Source organism: Mytilus californianus, unplaced genomic scaffold, assembly GCF_021869535.1.
Source record: "Mytilus californianus isolate M0D057914Y unplaced genomic scaffold, xbMytCali1.0.p SCAF_9, whole genome shotgun sequence".
In the NCBI taxonomy this organism is placed as follows: domain Eukaryota; kingdom Metazoa; phylum Mollusca; class Bivalvia; order Mytilida; family Mytilidae; genus Mytilus; species Mytilus californianus.
In genome coordinates, this window is record NW_026262745.1 from 28,281,900 (window position 1) to 28,304,760 (window position 22,861).

The 22,861-nt window shown below is 34.8% G+C and overlaps 1 protein-coding gene across 14 annotated transcripts in view; it reads right to left on the bottom strand.

Moving 5' to 3' along the window:
• Positions 1–22,861, bottom strand: part of LOC127716256 (hsc70-interacting protein-like) — a 65,523-nt gene that overhangs the window by 3,459 nt on the left and 39,203 nt on the right. For 2 of the 14 annotated variants that reach the window (XM_052222406.1, XM_052222409.1), the window contains exons 3-13: positions 21,027–21,108; positions 13,795–13,849; positions 12,775–12,912; positions 10,772–10,815; positions 10,325–10,365; positions 7,908–8,018; positions 7,387–7,489; positions 6,641–6,757; positions 6,231–6,300; positions 5,640–5,872; positions 2,611–2,754 (exon numbers count right to left, since the gene is read on the bottom strand). In XM_052222406.1, the coding sequence (XP_052078366.1) occupies positions 2,620–2,754; positions 5,640–5,872; positions 6,231–6,300; positions 6,641–6,757; positions 7,387–7,489; positions 7,908–8,018; positions 10,325–10,365; positions 10,772–10,815; positions 12,775–12,912; positions 13,795–13,849; positions 21,027–21,108 (1,129 nt within the window). In that variant the 3' untranslated portion in view covers positions 2,611–2,619. The other 12 variants (XM_052222416.1, XM_052222414.1, XM_052222415.1 and 9 more) reach the window with 12 other exon arrangements.

Consider the following 22,861-nt stretch of genomic DNA (forward strand, 5'->3'; position numbering starts at 1 on the left):
TCTGAGTTTTGTGGTAATAAGCATTGTGTGTAAGTTTCATAACATTTGGTTGAGGCTAATTTAAGTAGAGAACAGAAACTAAAAATTCAGCAATTTTTCTATTTGTAAATACGCATAACTCTAGAACGGTTGTGTATGATTTTTATAACATTTGGTTGAGACAAACTAAAGTTAGAGAACGGAAATGAAAAATTCAGCAATTTTTATGTTTATAAAGGGACATAACTCAAGAATGGTAAAAGTATCGCCACCAAATTTCGTACTTAATCTGTATTATGTAGTAATAAGCATTGTGTATAAGTTTCATAACATTTGGTTGAGGCAAACTAAAGTTAGAAAGCGGAATTAAAAAAATGTACTTGATCTTAGTTTTGTGGTAATAAATATTGTGTATAGGTTTCATAATGTTTGGTTGGGGCAAACTTAAGTTACAGAATGGAAACTAAAAATTTTGCAATCTTTCGATTTATAAAGGGGCATAACTCAATAATGGTTAAAGTGACACTACCCAAATTCAACTTGATCTGTGTTTTATCAGTGGAAGTCAAAATTAAACATTGCATTGTATAAAGCATTGATTGTAGTTAATTCAACTATAATCATGGACAAAGGAAGATAACTCCAATTTTAAAAATTACTTGATATTTAGAAGAAAATAAAAATTTTGCAATTTGTCAATTTATAAAGGGGCATAACTCTAGAACGGTTAAAGTGATGCCACCAAAATTCAAACTTGATCTGTGTTTTGTGGTTATAGGTTGCACTTTGTAAATACAGCTGTTTCTCAAACCACGCCTCTTTTGGGGAGATATAGAATATTCATAGATAATTAATTTTGTTTACATACTGGTTCCCAGTTATGCTCTCTAGGTTTCATCTCATAGAGCCATAACTTGGGAATGTTACCAGTAAATATACATATGCATATTGTCTATATAGAAATCTGTGGTAATCCTACAGTCAAGGTAGGGATAGTTAAGAAATTTAGTGTTAGTTTAAACTCTTAGAAGTTCGGGGCATATAAATGTTGAAAATATGCCGCACAGCCCTATATTTTGACCTTTGAAAAAAATTGTAGTGCATATGAACTTTCCATTCTAGGATATGATATTTTTTAAAACTTCATAGTAAAAGTGGTACAGTTTAGCCGTAAAAGGAGTTTCTATGGGAAATTGCATAGTCAATATTTACAGAAATGCAACCTATAAGTATTGTGTATAAGTTTCATAACTTTTGGTTAAGGCAAACTGAAGTTAGAGAACGGAAACCAATTTTGAGATGTACGTACGTACAGACAGACAAGGGTAAAACATAATGCCCCCACCGCTAAGGCGGGGGCATAAAAAATAAATTGCAAGGTAGACAAATAAATATATGATACTTATTGCAAGAATAAGATACAAAGATTACTTTACTAGACACATTGCTGTTTTAAAATATATGTTATGTTATAGTTTTCATTAAAATCTGGGTGTTAAATCAAAAGACATGCATTTTGAGATACCTTTTCACACACTTTTGAGCTGGCAAGTTGTAAGGCAAAAGTTCTGACCCTATTTATTATAAGCTTGACTTTCAGTCACGGTTAAATTCTCTATTCATTCAATTGACGGATCTTTCCAATAGGACCTATTATTTATCTTTAAATCATCACGAATTTGAATGAAATATTTGCAACGAGACATAAAGCAACCATTAATCAATCATATGGTGTAATACAAATTTTAATCATCAAATCAGGACTTTCTGAGAAAACATTTTTACTGGGGACAAAATAACTAATTGATGTCTTAAAATAAAAAAATAAAAAAACCTGGTTTTAACTACTTTAGTCAAGTATTCAATATCAAGCCAATTTATCTATAAGATGTTTAACCTAAAAAAATCTCTTGATAAAGGGGTACAACTCTTTATTATTTAATTAAAATTTCATGTGTTCACCCTGTTCCTTTCAAACATTTAACATTTCAACTGCATGTAGAATCAAATCAGTTTCAGACTTAAGGGAATTTTATTCTTGGTATAGCTGTAAAGTTTTTATTTTATTTTTTTTTTTTAATTTATATAGTTTTGTTTTTACAGGTCATTGTAATTAAATATTTGAAATGTATAAATAAAGGTCACGTTTCATGTTCAAATTTTACATAAAGTAATTTTTGCAAGTTAAAATAAATCGCCATGCTTTAATTTTAATTATGTATTCCTTTCATTAAATTTGTCAGTTAAATTTAGCATTTGACTTCTTGAATTCATTAGTTCAACATGAACTTTACTTAAAAAAGTTGGGACTAGTTTTAAATTTACTATCTATGCAGGACCCAAATTAATATTTAATGCTCCGACATAATTTTCACTGACAAATCGATATATTTACACATTTGATATAAAAAGAATCCAGAAATATTCATGGTACATTCGGTCCAGTAAAAACATCCTTTTATTGGTCCTTAGCAACCATTTTACTGGTTTCAACAGTTTTAAAAAAAAATGAATATTTCTGGTCTTAATGATGTAAACTAAGTATGTGGTATTTGCTTTTTTTTTTCGCAATTAAAAAATATCTTTTGTTATAAATCAATAAACTTTGCCAATGCTTTATATTAAACTTACAATGTTAAATTACTCTGGTGGTGGTTGACCAAACTTTCCAGCCATTTTGTTGATTAGTGTCTGTACCTTAGGATTATTTTGATATTTAGAAATATTAGCTGGATTAGTACTGATGTCTTGAAATGCTGCAGACACTTCAGGATCCTGAAATGAAAATACAATAAAAATATAAGGAAAGCAATGTGAGAGGCAAAGATAATTCATCATGTGCTTTTTTTGGTATACAAAGGATAAAAATCAATAAAGCCTTTTGTAGTAGATATTATAAATAACAATAGATAGGTCAAGAGGAAAGCCTATTTGTTTGATGAGATCACTCCTTAATAGAAATAGATCAAAATTATCATTGTCATTATGTCTAACTGTCAGTTTATTATTTTTGTTAATTTTTGCTGAAAACTTGTGTTCTTATATGTGTTATACTATGCATAAAGAAATCATTAAATAAATGATACAATATACAGATTTTTGAATAACTAATTTTCTCATCTCTGGTAGGTTTTATTTCAAACACAAACATAAATCATAACAAAATTTTCACTATGTAATTTAAACTAAAAAATAGTTTAACCCAAGCCATTATCACAATCAACTGTCACCAAAATTTCTCTATTTTTTATTTCAATGTTTGAAATACAGGCTTTTGATACATTTATTCTAATCCTTATTTTACTGTCAATAGATTTGTTCAAAACACTGACCACTGAATAGTTGACATAGAGTATTGAAACCATTCTTGTCGTATATTTAGACCCATAATTACATCCTTTTGAAAACTGATTATGCACTGATCAGAGGATGGAATAAGACATGTTTAAAAAAAAGTTCCAATTCACATTTTCAAAGTAAAATTAAAAACTAGATACCTGAAGGATGATTGTGGTAAAGTTTGGTTCTAATAAGCCCAGTAGTTTTAGAGAAGATTTGTCTAAAAGTTTATGAACAACTGACAACAGATGTCAAGTATGACAAAAACTCACATGGCCTTTTTTTTCAAAAATAAACAAATTACAAAATAAAAGAAGAATGTGTCTCAGGATACGAATGCCCCTACTCGAGCTTTGCAATTATCCAAGTTAAAAAGGGGCATAACCCTAGAACGGTTCATGACACACTGTCAAAATTCGAATTGAACACTGTCTGCCTGTTGTGGTTCTTAGCATTGTGTATTAGTTTCATAAAATTTGAATGAGTTAAACTTAAGAAAGAGTGCTGAAATGAAAAAATTTGCAATTTTCCAAGTTATAAAGGGACATAACTATAGAATGGTAAGTGACTCACTGCCAAAATTCAAACTCTGTCTGCAAGTTTTGGTTCTTAACTTTGTGTATGAGTTTCATAAAATTTTAATGAGAAAAACTTGTTAAAGTGCGGAATCAAAATTGGACGGATGGTCAAGGGTAACACTTAATGGCCCCATTGACTACGGTGGGGGCTTAAAAAAAAGTTAGCTAAAGAATTAAGAGATGGCAAGGTAGATATGCACTGTCATAAATTATTCTACAAGAGGATAAGTGTCAATAAAATGCTCCGCTGGGGCGCAGCTTGATACGACCGCAGAGGTCGAACCCTGAAAAGTTGGGGCAAGTATGGACACAACATTCAAGCTTGATACAGCACTGAATTTAGATTGTAATTAAATATTTGACACAGCATAGGTTTCTGACACAGAATGAAACTGGTCTAAGAACTTAAAATTTTTTTATTTACCTATTCAAACCATATCATTATTATTTGCTTTTATATATAAATCAGAAATAACCAATTTAAAATGGAAAATTATAAAGAAAAAAAAGGAAAAAAAAATCCCCCCCCCCCAATTTTTTAAACCCCCTTATGATTCATCACCCCCAAACTCAATCCCAGCCTTCCCTTTGTGGTATGGTACCTTGCAGTACAATTTCAGAGAGATCCATACACTTGAACACAAGTTATTGTCTGGAAACTAGAAAAATGCTTGTTATTTGGCCCCTTTTTGGCCCCAAATTCAGAAACGTTTATGGCAATTACCCCCAAACTCAAACCCTGCTTTCCCTTTGTGATATGGAACCTTGCAGTACAATTTCATAAAGATCCATACACTTACGCACAAGTTATTGTCCAGAAACTAGAAAAATGCTTGTTTTTTTGCCCTTTTATGGCCCCTAATTCCTTAAAATTTTGAGGGAATTACCCCCAAAATCAATCCCAGCCTTCCCTTTGTGGTATGGTACCTTGCAGTACAATTTCAGAGAGATCCATACACTTGAACACAAGTTATTGTCTGGAAACTAGAAAAATGCTTATTTTTGGCCCCTTCTTCCTAAGCTTTTTGGTCAATTACCCCCAAACTCAATTCCAGCTTTCCCTTTGTGATATGGAACCTTGTGATACAATGTCAGAGAGATCCATACACTTACACACAAGTTATTGTCATGAAACTAGAAAAATGCTTGTTTTTTGCCCCTTTTTGGCCCCTAATTCCTAAAATTTTGAGGCAATTACCCCCAAAATCAATCCCAGCATTCCCTTTGTGATATGGAACCTTGTGGTACAATGTCAGAGAGATCAATACACTTACACCCAAGTTATGTCTGGAAGTTACAAAAATGCTTATTTTTGGCCCCTTTTTGGCCCCTAATTCCTTAACTGTTGGTACCATAACCCCCAAAATCAATCCCCACCTTCCTTTTGTGGTATTGAACCTTATGGTAAAATTTCATTGAGATCCATTCACTTAAACTAAAGTTAGAGTGTGAAAACTAATGTGTCTTCGGACAACGACGACGAAGCCAACGTCATACCAATATAGGACCACAAAAATTTTTTTGCAGTCGTATAAAAAGTTACATGAACCTAGAGAATTTAATTAGGGAAATTAATTATCCTACATACAAATTTGGGAAAATAGTGGCATCAGAAAAGCAGCAACAGCAATTTTGTTAACTGTGCAAAATAAATCTTGTGAACTTGATATTGGTGACTGACGGTGTGATCCCTAATACCTTCTACCATCTTTGGTCAACCAATCCCTAATAAAATGTTCTAACCTGGAATGCAGAAAGAATTTCTGGATCACTGAGTAGCTTGGATAAATCTGGCATTCCACCACCCCCTGCTCCTGCTCCTGGCATACCTCCTCCCATTCCTCCAGGCATACCTCCTCCCATTCCACCAGGCATACCTCCTCCCATGCCTCCCATTCCTCCAGGCATGCCACCCATTCCACCAGGCATGCCTCCCATTCCTCCGGGCATACCTCCCATTCCCCCAGGCATACCTCCTGAAAAGACAATATGGTAAAGTTAAGGCAACTGGTAATTAAATACTTACATAAAACCATCACATTTAAAGAAATCAATTATAGCTTAGCTTTGTATATATTAGTGAGCTTTAAACAGACTATTCTGTGAAACTTGTCATTAAATATGTAAATATAATTGCTATTTTATTCTAAGGATATTCTTTGTGGTCCTGATTTATTGTTTAATGAGAACATGTAGCTGCTAAAATAGATGTTTTCATAAATCGTCCATAAAATCCAAAGCAAGAGCAACCATGTCAATCCCCTGCAATTCCACACCAAAACTACTCTGAATAAAATTTATAATTTCTCAGGTTTCAGTGCATTCTATACTCACCAGGAAATCCCCCTGGGAAACCACCTGGGAATCCCCCAGGAAATCCTCCTGATGATCCAGTGCTGCTTTCCTGAAAAAAAAAGATTGAGCAATAAAGTGCTATCCATGCTAGATATATTAAATAAGATATATGTCTTTGCTAGAATAAAAGTTTATGGTTCATCCTATAAAAATATCAGATTAAATTTTTTTAAAACTATTGCAACCATAATTATGACCCATAATACAAAATTTTCATTTTACTTAAAACTCTTTCATTATTGTAAGGAACATGAAACCACCCACAATTTATAATTACTTAATAGAATGTCTTCCATCCCCAATACCTCAATCAATTTTGGAACAGAACCTTAACAATGATTTAGTTTCTTTTTCAAATTTTCTCCATTGATAACCTAACATATACCTACCTGTCTTTGTTTTTCATAATCTTCTTTTGCTTTCCTGATTCTTTCTTTTCTGGCATTTAATTCTTTTTCCTGCTTCTTTCTTTCATATTTCCTCTTGTGTTCCATAATTTTCTTTGCCTACAGATCATAAAGGTGAATTTTACATGAATTTTAATGAAATCTTTTCCTTTTTAAACTTTTTACCATATAACTACTTTGTATATTTTTACATTTAAGCTTATCTTTAAATTATTATTGACATAAGACAAAGATGTGTAAATGGACTTCTTTGAATTCAACATCTGTTTCATTCTAAATATGAACTTCTCCATTATTTTCCATCTTCTTGACTACATTCAAAAGCTCTGAAACTTCTTTAACACATAAAATCAATAAAACTTTGGTTAAGATGGAATAAATCAACTAAACAACAATTCTTAAATGAAATTATTATGGTCATTGTTCAATTTAATATTAAAAAATATAAAAATGTTAAACCCACAGAAGATACCTACATGTAGATGCCTTTTACTCCTTTGTAGAAGGAAAAACATGAGAGATATAAAATAAATCTGCTGATATATGATGTGCCTACTCTTAAGTTAAACACTACATATGAATAACGGCCTTATATCCGGTTGCCCTGTTTATATTTTGATGCTTGTAATCAATGCCATCTTGCCCTGAATAAATGTTCTCATCATATAAAAGTTTATATGTTTAACTTTGATAGTAATTTACATTAAATAACAGGTGTCAAAACATACATTAGGTGTAACATCATGTAGCAACTCATTTGCAGTGTCATCATAATCCAGTTTACAGGCTATTGTAAGATCATGGTAGGCATCCTCCCACTGTCCTAGTTTTCTAAAAATAAAAATATAGTGGTTAAGTGAAATGTTTGTTATTTATAATTCAAACAATTATAGTCTTCTAGTCTGACGGGTTGACATTTACATCCTTTTATAAATATTAACCAATTTATTTATACTCTCATAAGTGTATAGTTGCCATCTTTTCTTGAGGACAAAATAAAGTATTCAAAAAGGACTATCATCTCAATCTTATATATTACCCTCATTTTCTGGGATGGTTCTTAAACAGAGTTTGCTTTTAAATATTGTTTCTGTTAAGACTATCAGCACAATTTCTGCCTATTTTAACAAGGAAACCTGAAGTACGTATCTTATTCTCAATAGTTCATTATGTCTATAAATTGGTTTTGAGGGCAATGTACTGTTTAAAATTCCCATTCCAATTGTATCCACGTCAAGGTAACACTTACCGTTTTGCCATTCCTCTCCATTTGTATCCCTGAGCAGAATCTGGATTCAGTTCAATGGCTTTATCACAATCATGTATGGCTTTCTTTAATTTCTTCAATTTGATAAATGCACTGTTAAAAGAGACAACATTAAGAATATTAGATATGAAGTTCGTCTGATAAAGCATATTACTTAGGTTACTAGTAAATTTAAGGGCGGTATATTATATGACAGTAATTTCAACCATTACAGACAATAAGCTGTTTGGTATTTCAATAATAAACAAGCACAATAGGATAAATATATAATTTGATTTTCTCTGGTTTTGTAATTAAATTTTCCAAATGCATTTCCATATGGAGGCAGATTGACATCTGTCAACTTTCTAGCTTTCAAAATGGTTGATACAATTAATTATATATTAACAAAACAAAACAAACAAGTGACACTGCTAGCTACTGCTCACTAATGATACCCCTGCCCAAATATGCATTTGGAATATTTAAATAGTTATTGTAAAATGATGTAAGTGTCCGGTAAACAGGAAGTTGTTGAGTGATGAATCTGAAAACGCATCACATGGTATAGCTGACTCATATAAACCCTGAAACAAAATTTCAGAAATCCTTGTAATGTAGTTCCTTAGAAAAATGTGACGAAAATTTTCAACTTAGATGTCATGTGTAAAATGATGTAAGTGTTCGGAAACAGGAAGTTGTTGAGTGATGAATCTGAAAACGCATCACACGGTATAGCTGACTTATATAAACCCTGAATACAAATTTCAGAAATCCTTATGATGTAGTTCCTGAGAAAGATGCGCCGAAAAATATTCATGGGACGGACTGACAGATAGAGGTAAAACAGTATACCCCCACTTTTTTAAAGCGGGATATAATTATCAATAGACACGCTGGAAAGATCTTTCAAAGCCCTGATTTTATAAAAATAAATGTGGATTGTGTCCACACATGGACATAGATGATGCCCCCCCCTTGCATATTATATAGTTATAAAGGGACATAACTGAAGAACGGTAAAAGTGACGCTACCCAAATTATAACTTGATCTGAGTTTTATGGTAATAAGCATTTAATCCCGCTGCAAATGTTTGCACCTGTCCTAAGTCAGGAATCTGATTACAGTAGTTGTCGTCTGTTTATGTAGTTCATACGTGTTTCTCGTTTTTATATAGATTAGACCGTTGGTTTTTCCGTTTGAATGGTTTTACACTAGTAATTTTTTGGGGGACCTTTATAGCTTGCTGTTCAGTGAGCCAATGCTGCGTGTAGAAGGCCATACCTTGACCTATAATGGTTTACTTTTATAAATTGTAACTTGGATCGAGAGTTGTCTCATTGGCACTCATACCACATCTTCCTATATCTATTGTGTGTAAGTCTCATAATATTTGGTTGAGGCAAACTTAAATTAGAGAACGGAAACTAAAAAATTTGCAATTTTTCCATTTATAAAGGGGCATTACTCTAGAACCACTTAAGTGGCACATTCAAAATTGATCTGTGTTTAATGGTAACTAGATATCATTGAGATGGGAGCCATCTCTGTGGGCCCCGCAGTGAATAATGTGTGGTAAAAAAATTTGTATCTTTATCATTAGACATGGGGTTGTCAACTGAAACCAAAGTTTATGACCTTGACCTTTGACCTTGGAAGTTGTACAACATGGGGTTGTCAACTAAAACCAGTTTTTGACCATGACCTTTGACCTAGGAAGTTGTACATACATTATGACACACCCTCTGGTGTTGGTTTATATACATGTCAAGTATAAACTTTGAAATCATAACGGTTCTCAAGATATAGAGCGAACACAATCTTTACCATAGGACATGGGGTTGTCAACTAAAACCAAAGTTTTTGACCTTGACCTTTGACCTAAGAAGTTGTACATACATTATGACACACCCTCTGGTGTTGGTTAATATACATGTCAAGTATAAACTTTGAAATCATAACGGTTCTCTAGATATAGAGCGGACACAATTTGTTACGGACGGACAGATAGACTGATCACTAAAGGGCTTCCGCCATTCGGCGGGGCCCTAATAAGCATTGTGTATAAGTTTCATAACATTTGGTTGAGGCAAACTTAAGTTAGAGAATGGAAACTAAATATTTTGCAATTTTTCCATTTATAAAGGGCATAACTCACGAACGGTTAAAGTGACACCACCAAAATTCAAACTTGATCTGTGTTTTGTGGTAATAAGCATTGTGTATAAGTTTCATAACATTTGGTTGAGGCAAGCTCAAATAGAGAACGGAAACCAATTTTGGGACATACGTACGGACGGACGGACGTACGTACATACAGACAGAAAGGGTAAAACTAAATGCCCACTCCGCGACAGCGGGGGCATAAAAAAAATTGAACATTTATAAATTACAACTGTTGACTTGAAGGACAACATACCTCCCTCTCTTTGCATACAATAAAGCAGACATTGGATTGACCTTGATGGACAACATACCTTCCTCTCTTTGCATACAATAAAGCAGACATTGGATTGACCTTGATGGACAACTTACCTCCTTCTCTTTGCATACAATAAAGCAGACATTGGGTTGACCTTGAAGGACAACATACCTTCCTCTCTTTGCATACAATAAAGCAGACATTGGATTGACCTTGATGGACAACATACCTCCCTCTCTTTGCATACAATAAAGCAGACATTGGATTGACCTTGATGGACAACATACCTTCCTCTCTTTGCATACAATAAAGCAGACATTGGATTGACCTTGATGGACAACATACCTTCCTCTCTTTGCATACAATAAAGCAGACATTGGATTGACCTTGAAGGACAACATACCTCCCTCTCTTTGCATACAATAAAGCTGACATTGGATTGACCTTGATGGCCTCTGTAAACACTTTCACAGCTTCTTCTAAGTTTCCTGTAATAAAGACATCATAACATAACATAACAAATAAATTCTAACAAGTGATTAATGCAAGAAATAAAGACATTGTATTACCTTATATATTTCCAAAATATTGTATTACACATTCGTACTGGAAAGGATGAGATTTTAATGCAGAGCACAATGAATAAAATGCTTCGCTGGGCGCAGCTTGATACGACCGCAGAGGTCGAACCCTGAACAGTTGGGGCAAGTATGGACACAAGATTCAAGCTTGATAGAGCACTGAATATGGATTGTGATAAAATATTTGACACAGCATAAGTTTCTGACACAGAATGAATGTGGTCCAAGAACTTAATAATTTTTAATTTACCTATTATGGTCCAATATCCAAAATCTAAATACATACACGGTTAGATTCAGCATATCAAAGAACCCCAAGAATTCAATTTTTGTTAAAATCAAACTAACTTTAATTTTGGACCATTTGGACCTTAATGTAGACCAATTTGAAGACGGGACCAAAAATTAAGAATCTAAATACGCGTTTAGATTCAGCATATGAAGAACCCCAATATTTCAATTTTTTATGAAATCAAACCATATCATTATTATTTGCTTTTATATATAAATAAAAAATAACCAACTTAAAATGGAAAATTTTTAAGGAAAAAAAAAAGGAAAAAAAATCCCCCCCCCCCAATTTTTTGAACCCCCTTATGATTCATCACCCCCAAACTCAATCCCAGCCTTCCCTTTGTGGTATGGTACCTTGCAGTACAATTTCAGAGAGATCCATACACTTACACACAAGTTATTGTCTGGAAACTAGAAACATGCTTATTTTTGGCCCCAAATTCCTAAACGTTTAGGGCAATTACCCTAAACTCAAACCCAGCTTTCCCTTTGTGATATGGAACCTTGTAGTACAATTTCATAAAGATCCATACACTTGTCACACAAGTTATTGTCATGAAACTAGAAAAATGCTTGTTTTTGCCCCTTTTTGGCCCCTAATTCCTAAAATTTTGAGGCAATTACCCCCAAAATCAATCCCAGCCTTCCCTTTGTGGTATGGTACCTTGCAGACCAATTTCAGAGAGATCCATACACTTGAACACAAGTTATTGTCTGGAAACTAGAAAAATGCTTATTTTTGGCCCCTTTTTGGCTCATAATTCCTAAACATTTTGGGCAATTACCCCCAAACTCAATTCCAGCTTTCCCTTTGTGATATGGAACCTTGTAGTACAATTTCAGAAAGATCCATACACTTACACACAAGTTATTGTCATGAAACTAGAAAAATGCTTGTTTTTTGCCCCTAATTCCTAAAATTTGGAGGCAATTACCCCCAAAATCAATTCCAGCATTCCCTTTGTGATATGGAACCTTGTGGTACAATGTCAGAGAGATCCATACACTAACACACAAGTTATGTCTGGAAGTTACAAAAATGCTTATTTTTGGCCCCTAATTCCTTAACTGTTGGTACCATAACCCCCAAAATCAATCCCAACCTTCCTTTTGTGGTATTGAACCTTATGGTAAAATTTCATAGAGATCCATTCACTTAAACTAAAGTTAGAGTGTGAAAACTAATGTGTCTTTGGACGACGACGAAGACGACGCCAACGTCATACCAATATACGACCACAAAATTTTTTGCGGTCGTATAAAAATCAAATCAGCAATGTGCTTACCATCAACCAGATGAGTCTGAAAAATCATCTTGCTGCTAAATTCTTACAAATGACGAAAACACCTGAAAAGAGCTTTCTCTGCACTGATATCAACACGACTGAAGCATGGTCATACTTTACCTTATATATTTGACAATATAGTAAAACTAACTTTCAGACATGGCTGACATAGCAGCACTCCTTTTCTCATCAGCTGAATCTATCTTTCTCTACACTGATATGTATCAACATGATTGAAGTATGGTCATACTTACCTGTAGTTACTTGACAATATAGTGATACTAACCTTCAGACATGGCTGACATAGCAGCACTCCTTTTCTCGTCAGCTGAATCTAACATTTCTTCCGTGACTTCCACACTGGCATCAGCATACTCAGGTAATTCCTCATCATCATCAGTAATTACACCTGTCTCATCCAATTCTAAAGATGCAAATTTTAAACAGTGTATTTTCTAATATTTCTTTTTAAATCTTTACATAACAACAGCAATATGCTGTAAACCAACTTATTTTCATAGATACTTTATTTCGCATTTAGCCTGTTCTAACAAACTGGTGGCGATTAAGTTTCACCATTTTCATATTTCCTTGATGTTTTCATCTAAGGGGAGATCCAAGTTTAAACGAAAATAAAACGATCAAGAAAATTAGTTGATTTCAGTGTACAATTTTCAGTTTGATTGTTAAAATTTCCTTGATGTAATTTCTATCCCAGGGATTTTATTTTCAAGATGTGTGTGTACTAACCTTCTCTCTATTTGTCAACATTGCATTTGATTAAAGTTATTTGTTATACATATGAATTATTTGTCACTAGATGCTAAGCAAACAACAACCAACCAATTCCTAAAACTAATTTTGATTTTAAGTAATTTTCTCAACAACTTTATCTCTCTGTTTAGTAAAAGACATTTATCAAATCCTGATGTTACCTCAGTGTCCTGAAAAAAAGATAGGTGTGTTTTGTTGTTCTTTCATGCAAAAAATATTTCTTATCAGCATACATCAGGTACATGTATACTATAGCTATTATAGCTGAAACCCTTATACATAAGAAGAGATTACTCACTGAAACACAAAATATTTTCCTCTGTTTTTCTGCCTGCTTTTTCCAAAACATGAAATTATTCCCTCAGCTTCATGTCTAGAAAAGTGTTTAGGAAACGAGGAATTTACTTTTTTCATTAACACAGTAGCACTTGTAAAAAAAATAATTTTAATTTAAGAATGTCTTACAATCAATTTTAGTCAGAGAATTTTTGTGAAAAGAGCTACAAGGGTTTAATTGTAAACTATTATCTACCTAAATCACTTTCTTCACTTTCTGGTTCTGGTTCTGGCTCTGGTACAGGTTCAGGCTAATAAGAAAATAGACCAATAATAACACTTCATCAAGTATCTCAATAAAAGTTAATAAGCAGTATCATTAAGTTACTACAACATATTTATAAATGACCATGTAAAATTAAGCAGTATCATTAAATTACTACAACATATTCATAAATGACCATGTAAAATTATGCATTTCACTTCAGACAATAAAATGAATGAGATGTGGGATAAACATCAATGAGACAGCAACCAATCTACAAAAAAAAACACATGACAACATACAGTCTTCAACAATAGACAAAATTCTTTTATTTATATTGCTGACATCTACAGAATACATGATTTTTATTCAGTCTAAATGCTGTAGTGTGAAATTTTCTTTTTTCTCCACGTATTGTCTCTGTACTCTGCATACCTGTCAACCTATGAAAATAATAATGCAGGTGATGACCTGCATTGAAGAATAAAATCTCAGGTCATAGCGCGTACGAACTTTTTTCCAGCTGAATTTAAGTATTTAGGGGACTTTTTTTGTATATTTGTTTTTAAATTTTAAAACAAAAGTTTCCAAAACATGTTCCAATGGTTAAGTATTAATCAGAAAATAATTTAAAACTATTATTAATGCAATGCAGTTATGATTTTGATAGATTGGTGAAGAAGTAATTTTAACTAGAGGCTCTCAAGAGCCTGTGTCGCTCACCTGATTCTACTTTGGTTTTGGAAATCATGTAAAAATAGATTAAAATCATAACAGATACCCTAATAATGAGTGAGGCCAAATTTGGTTTAATATTGGTCCTGTAATTTAATAAAAAATCCTGGTGGCCATCTTGAACAGTAAATCAGCAACAAAGTAGCAACACTTAATCAGCACCTCATAAGAAACATTTATGCCATGTTTTGGTTTCATTCCATTCAGTGCACCTCTAGAAGAAGCATTTGTATGTATTTCCCATAGGGTCTTATGTTAAAGGAAGTCCCCCCATTGGCGGCCATCATGGATGAAGGATCAGCTTCAAAGTAACAAAACTTAGTCAGCACCTCATAAGGAACATTCATGCCATGTTTGGTTCAATCCATTCAGTATGTGGTTCTCTAAAAGAAGACATTTGTATGTATTGTCCATAGGGTCCTTTGTTAAACATTGTCCCCATCTGGCAGCCATCATAGATGAAGGATCAGCTTCAAAGTAACAACACTTGGTCAGCACCTCAAAAGGAACATGCATGCCATGTTTGGTTTCATTCCATTCAATGGTTCTCTAAAAGAAAACATTTGTACGTATTTCTCATAGGGTCCTATGTTAAACTAAGTCCTCCGCTGGCGGCCATCTTAGATTATGGATCGGCTTCATAGTAACAACACTTGGTCAACACCTCATAAGGAACATTCATGCCATGTTTGGTTTCATTGCATTCAGTGGTTCTCTAAAAGAAAACATTTGTATGTATTTCCCATAGGATCCTATGTTAAACTAAGTGCCCCGCTGGCTGCCATCTTGGATGATGGATCGGCTTCAAAGTAACATCACTTGGTTAGCACCTCATAAGGAACATTCTTGCCATGTTTGGTTTCATTCCATTCAGTGGTTCTCTAAAAGAAGACGTTTGTATGTATTTCCCATAGGGTCCCATGTTAAACTAAGTCCCCCGCTGGCGGCCATCTTGAATTATGGATCGACTTCAAAGTAACAACACTCGGTCAGCACCTCATAAGGAACATTCATGCCATGTTTGGTTTCATTGCATTCAGTGGTTCTATAAAAGAAAACATTTGAATGTATTTCCCATAGGATCCTATGTTAAACTAAGTCCCCTGCTGGCTGCCATCTTGGATGATGGATTGGCTTCAAAGTAACAACACTCGGTCAGCACCTCATAAGGAACATTCATGCCATGTTTTGTTTCATTGCATTCAGTGGTTCTCTAAAAGAAGACGTTTGTATGTATTTCCCATATGGTCCCATGTTAAACTAAGTCCCCCGCTGGCGGCCATCTTGGATTATGGATTGGCTTCAAAGTAACAACACTTGGTCAGCACCTCATAAGGAACATTCTTGCCATGTTTGGTTTCATTCCATTCAGTGGTTCTCTAAAAGAAGACATTTGTATGTATTTCTCATAGGGTCCTATGTTAAACTAAGTCCCTCACTGGCGGCCATTTTGGATGATGGAACGGCTACAAAGTAACAACACTTGGTCAGCACCTTGTAAGGAACATTCATGCTATGTTTTGTTACATTCCATTCAGTGGTTCTCTAAAAGAAGTCATTTGTATGCATTTCCCATAGGGTCCTATGTTAAACTAAGTCCCCCGCTGGCGGCCATCTTGGATGATGGATCGGCTACAAAGTAACAACACTTGGTCAGCACCTCCTAATGAACATTCATGCTATGTTTTGTTTCATTCCATTCAGTGGTTCTCTAAAAGAAGTCATTTGTATGCATTTCCCATAGGGTCCTATGTTAAACTAAGTCCCTCGCTGGCGGCCATTTTGGATGATGGAACGGCTACAAAGTAACAACACTTGGTCAGCACCTTGTAAGGAACATTCATGCTATGTTTTGTTTCATTCCATTCAGTGGTTCTCTAAAAGAAGTCATTTGTATGCATTTCCCATAGGGTCCTATGTTAAACTAAGTCCCCCGCTGGCGGCCATCTTGGATGATGGATCGGCTACAAAGTAACAACACTTGGTCAGCACCCCCTAATGAACATGCATGCTATGTTTTGTTTCATCCCATTCAGTGGTTCTCTAAAAGAAGACATTTGTATGCATTTCCCATAGGGTCCTATGTTAAACTAAGCCCCTCGCTGGCGGCCATTTTGGATGATGGAACGGCTACAAAGTAACAACACTTGGTCAGCACCTCATAAGGAACATTCATGCTATGTTTTGTTTCATTCCATTCAGTGGTTCTCTAAAAGAAGTCATTTGTATGCATTTCCCATAGGGTCCTATGTTAAACTAAGTCCCCCGCTGGCGGCCATCTTGAATGGTGGATCGGCTACAAAGTAACAACACTTGGTCAGCAACTCCTAATGAACATTCATGCTATGTTTTGTTTCATTCCATTCAGTGGTTCTCTAAAAGAAGATATTTGTATGCATTTCCCATAGGGTCCTATGTTAAACTAAGTCCCCCGCTGGCGGCCATCTTGGATTATGGATCGGCTTCAAAGTAACAACACTCGGTCAGCACCTCATAAGAAACATTCATGCCATGTTTGGTTTCATTCCATTTAGTGGTTCTCTAAAAGAAGTCATTTGTATGCATTTCCCATAGGGTCCTATGTTAAACTAAGTCCCCCGCTGGCGGCCATCTTGGATGATGGATCGGCTACAAAGTAACAACACTTGGTCAGCACCTCATAAGGAACATTCATGCCATGTTTGGTTTCATTCCATTCCATGGTTCTCTAGAAGAAGTTCAAAATGTAAAAAGTTTACGCCGACGACGGACGACGGACGACGGACGACGGACGACGGACGCCAAGTGATGAGAAAAGCTCACTTGGCCCTTCGGGCCAGGTGAGCTAAAAATTCAAGCCATGTCATATCCCCCCTTTTTTTTTTATCTTTATCAATTCTCCAGTCATAGGACCCTTAACTTTTTTTTTTTTTTTTTTTTTTTTTATATAGGACACTTAACTATATGTGAAGGTTTAATCACACATTCAAACTACTGGAAGTGTTTTACGACCTTGACTGGATATACATCCCTCGCAAGGTCGGCTCGGTGCCCGAAGGCGTTTGGTGAGCGTTTAAATAATTTTGTGCCATCGGTCAGGAACAGGTGGAGGACGCCATTTTGGTAGGCCGCCATCTTGGTTTTGTGAGTTGTTTTGGTTTTTCTTTTGTTGACTATTTTGATGTTTTATCTTCACAACGGCTGCTTTCATGGCCAGATTGGTCAGCTTGGCAGCCCGCTAACCTCGACGATGGGAGCACTTGTAGATTAGTCTCGGACGTAGTATTAACGATGACAGGAAGCATTATCAGGACCAAAGTCGTGAGACAGTGAAATGGTGGTCCATCATCTAACACCTAGGATACAGCCCTCGGACGTCACTCGGCATACCACTCCCCCATCCATAATGGGTTTTGGAGTGTATGTTGACGCCAGAATTAGCCCTACGCGGATTATAGCCTAACGTAGTCTGTACAGCGTTGGATTGGTTTCTGTCATCGAAAGTAGTAAGTCGTTGATCCATCTAACAGTAAACCCTCTTCGAAGATAGCGGGTAAAGGAGAGCTGACCCAGCACGTCCGTTCAGTTGTAGTGACTGAGACATGACTGAATTGTGAATGACATTCAAACTTGACAACAAATGGAAGTTTTTAACGACCTTGACTGGATATACATCCCTCGCATGGTCGGCTCGGTGCCCGAAGGCGTTTGGTGAGCGTTTAAATAATTTTGTGCCATCGGTCAGGAACAGGTGGAGGACGCCATTTTGGTAGGCCGCCATCTTGGTTTTGGTAGTTGTTTTGGTTTTTCTTTTGTTGACTATTTTGATGTTATGTCTTCACAACGGCTGCTTTCAGGGCCAGATTGGTCAGCTTGGCAGCCCGCTAACCTCGATGATGGAGTACTGGTAGATGAGTCTCGGACTAGTATTAACGATGACAGGAAGCATTATCAGGACCAAAGTCGTGAGACAGTGAAATGGTGGTCCATCATCTAACACCTAGGATACAGCCCTCGGACGTCACTCGGCATACCACTCCCCCATCCATAATGGGTTTTGGAGTGTATGTTGACACGGGAATTAGCCCTACGCGGATTATAGCCTAACGTAGTCTGTACAGCGTTGGATTGGTTTCTGTCATCAAAAGTAGTAAGTCGTTGATCCATCTAACAGTATACCCTCATCGAAGATAGCAGGTAAAGGAGAGCTGACCCAGCACGTCCGTTCAGTTGTAATGACTGAGACGTGACTGTTATGATGTGATGATTCAAACTTGTTGATGTTAGAGTATAATAAAAAAAAAAAAAAGGTAATCATTTAAAGGAAGTATAGATGAAAAAAAAAATTTCAACTATTTATTTATAATAGTACTAAGGTACTAAAAATAAAGAAAAGTAATATTCTAATATGTATTTGCATTCAATTTGTTCTAGATTTAATCTTTTTTACAAAAATGAACATAAATTTTAGGAGTATATTTTGAAAGGTGACAAAAAAGGGGAAGTAACTCAAATATTTTTGAGAAACAACTTTGAAATACACAAATTTATTTATGACCTAAAGCTAAAGTAATTGGTGTTAATTAACAGTGTGTTTGACAACAAAGCTGTCATTTGAAACCATGCACTGAAATGGGTCACTTAATTTCAGTTTACACAGCTAGTTGAACTTCTTGTGCAGGAAGAATTACGAATTTGCCGTTATTTCAAAGGAAAATCACTTAAGATTCCGTGTGTAAACGGGTCATTTTCGGAATTCCCGGGTTATTTAACGACCCGGCGGGTGTCCCGGGTGATCCTTCAAATTCAACTTGATCTGTGTTTTGTGGTAAAAAGCATTGTGTATAAGTTTCATAACATTTGGTTGAGGCAACTTAAGTTAGAGAACGGAAACTAAAAATTTTGCATTTTTTTCCATTTATAAAGGGGCATAACTCAAGAATGGTTAAAGTGACCCCACCAAAATTCAAGCTTGATCTTTATTTTGTGGTAATAAGCATTGTGTATATGTTTCATAAAATTTGGTTGAGGCAAATTTAAGTAAGTGAATGGAAACTAAACATTTGGCAATTTTTCCATTTATGAAGGGGCATAACTCTAGAATGGTTAGAGTGATGCTACCAAAATTCAATCTTGATCTGTATTTTGTGGTAATAAGCATTGTGTATAAGTTTCATAACATTTGGTTGAGGCAAACTTAAGTTAGAGAACGGAAACTAAAAATTTTGCAATTTTTCCATTTATAAAGGGGCATAACTCTAGAACGGTTTAAGTGACGACACCAAAATTCGAAAGTGATCTGTGTTTTGAGGTAATAAGCATTGTGTATAAGTTTCATTACATTTGGTTGAGGCAAAAACAAGTTAGAGGACGGAAACAAAATATTTTGCAATTTTTCCATTTATAAAGGGGCATAACTCTAGAACGGTTAAAGTGACGCCTCAAAAATTCAAACTTGATCTGTGTTTTGTGGTAATTAGCATTGTGTATAAGTTTCATAACATTTGGTTGAGGCGAAAGAGAACGGAAACCAATTTTGGGACGTATGGAGGGGGCATAAAAATACTTAAGGATTCCCTACCTACCCTGTTTACTTATCCTAAAGTTTTTATTGGCACTATTTGCGTAGAATTGTGATAAAATTGCAGGGTCTCCATTCATACCATTTACTCAAGTTAAACAAATGAGCAAAATACAATTAAGTTTCTTATCTGCCTATGCCATTTTTCTTAAAACAGAAATCCTTAACACATACATTTTGGTTTGGCCTTATCACTTTACTTTTTTTCTTATTTGCCTTCAGTTTTTCATGAAACTTAAATTACCAGAGCAATCAGTAATGGTATGATTAGAGTGGCTCATGAAATGTGTGCTAGTCTACAAATGCAAAATTTTTCTTCTAAGTGCTTCAACAAAATTGTGGTAAAATACTTCAATATTCCCACCTAAAAGACGTGTGGGAAAAAAAAAAAGCAATTTATCCTCATAACAGAGAAATTCAAAGATCATTAAAAAATAAATGGAGAATGTGTCCATCGGACACAGATGATGCACCCACTTGCATATAACGTTATAAAGGGACATAACTCCAGAACTGTAAAAGTGATGCCACCCAAATTCGAACTTAATCTGAGTTTTTGTGGTAATAAGCATTTTGTATGAGTTTCAAAACATTTGGTTGATGCAAACTTAAGTTAGAAATGGAAATGAAAAATTCAGCAATTTTTCCATTTGGAAAGGGGCACAACTCTAGAACGGTAAAAGTGACACCACCCAAAATCAAACCTGATCTGTGTTTTGTGGTATTAAGTATTTTGTATAAGTTTCATAACATTTGGTTGAGGCAAACTAAAGATAGAGAACAGAAACCAATTTCGGAAGGTACGTATATGTACATATTAACAGATGGACCTACAGACGGACAAGGGTACCAATGAGTGCCTCCTCCGCTGTGGCGTGGGCATAAAAATCCTCACTCAACAGCAACTTATGTTTACTATCTGAAATACCTCAGGTTCCTTTGCTGGTTCTGGTTTTGGCTCCCCCTTTGTGGGTTCTGGTTTACTTGGAGGGGGTAAATTTGCCCCTAAACTGAAAATATAAAAATAACCATGTAAGATTATAAGGTCTCTGAAGTCATTTATTTTGATACATAAATTATAATGTTATACAAACTGGCCATAGTTTAAAAAAAAATTCATGTAAACTAATTCTTAAATCTTTTGAAATACATACTTTGAAACAGTATTTATTTTATCAACTATGGATCATCAGGATGATCAAACTAACAAAGTTTTTTTCTTCATCTGAAATCAGACAGCTGAGAAAACTTTTATTGATGGTACCTGTTTTGGTACTATCTTAGCTATTCTTTTTTTAACCTGTTATTTTCTTTTATATTTATCCCAGTTTATTTGCCAAATACTGTAAGCATCATGCCAGACAGTAGCTGTTACATATACATCCATGAATTTTCAACCACAGGAGGGCCGAGTACACAGTTATCGTCCTTTGATTTTCGTTGTCCACAAATATAGTCCCTAGTGTGGACAGTGTGTTACTTGCCATTTTTTTTTATACCCCTTCAAAATTTATTTCTCCATGTTTTATGCCTCAAATAGCAAGTAGGGGGATGAAATTACACTGTAAAAAAATTTGGGTCATGAATTTTAAAGTAAAGTAGTGATTTGGTCGAGCTGAAAAAGGTTAAAAATAAGCACTTCGGAAGCTGTCTAAAGATTTCAAGACCCCCTTAACATAAAATTGTCCATATTTTGAGTTAGAGCCGATGAAGTTTTCTATAATTTTGATATAATTTGTCCCAAAAGTAGTACAACACACTGTAAAAATATTATTGAGAAAGCGCAGGTGGGATTTTTTTAATTTTCATTTATTGTCTAAAAGAAATGCACTACGAAATACCTGTGTACTCGGACCAGGAAAACTCACTATGGTTAGTATTGGAAAAAGTTCATAAGGGGTTCCGTGGAACCCTGTGTCTCGACTGCGATTGCTGCTGTCAGTGTAAAAGTGTTATGTTTACTTAAAAAGTAAGACCATTTATCAGTAAAATAAAGAATTAAAAAAAAAATATCAAACTTTTTCTTTAGATGCTCTTTCATTGTCTTGAAGGTTTACAAATTAATCATGTCAAAAAAGATTAATCCCAGACTGTCCCTAAATGTTACTGTAAAATACTAAGCCCATCTATCAGAAAAATACTAAAAATGAAAAAAATATATTTTCAAAGCATTGTTTCAGACATTATCTCTAAATCATTAAAAAGCTTTTGCCAAAGTTTCATACAACTCTATGAAGGTTTGACAAAGTAATTGATGTGAAACAAACTTTAACCTCAGACTAAATCAGAATGTTAACTGTAAAATAAAACTAAGTTCATTTATCAGTAAAATACGGAATAAAATGCTATGCCGATCACAGCCTGATACGACCGCAGAGGTCAAACCCTGAGCAGTTGGGGCAAGTTTGGACACAATATTCAAGCTTGATACTGTCTGAATTTGGATTGTGATCAAGTTTTTGACATAATATAGGTTTCTGACACAAAATAAGATCTTAAAAATTTGAAATGGGACATTTAATTTACCTAGAATGGTCTGATATCTAAAATTTAACAACATGGTTAGATTCAGCATATAAAAAAAAACAAAGAATTTTATTTTAGTTGAAATCAAACAGTTTGTAAGGGAGGTAACTCTACTGCAAAAAAAAAACCCAAACACAAAAAGTACCAACATAAAGAAACAAAGCTAAAGTAATTGTCCATTAACCAGGAAACCCTTGTTTTCCCCCCTTTTTTGCCCCTAATTCCTAAACAGACTGA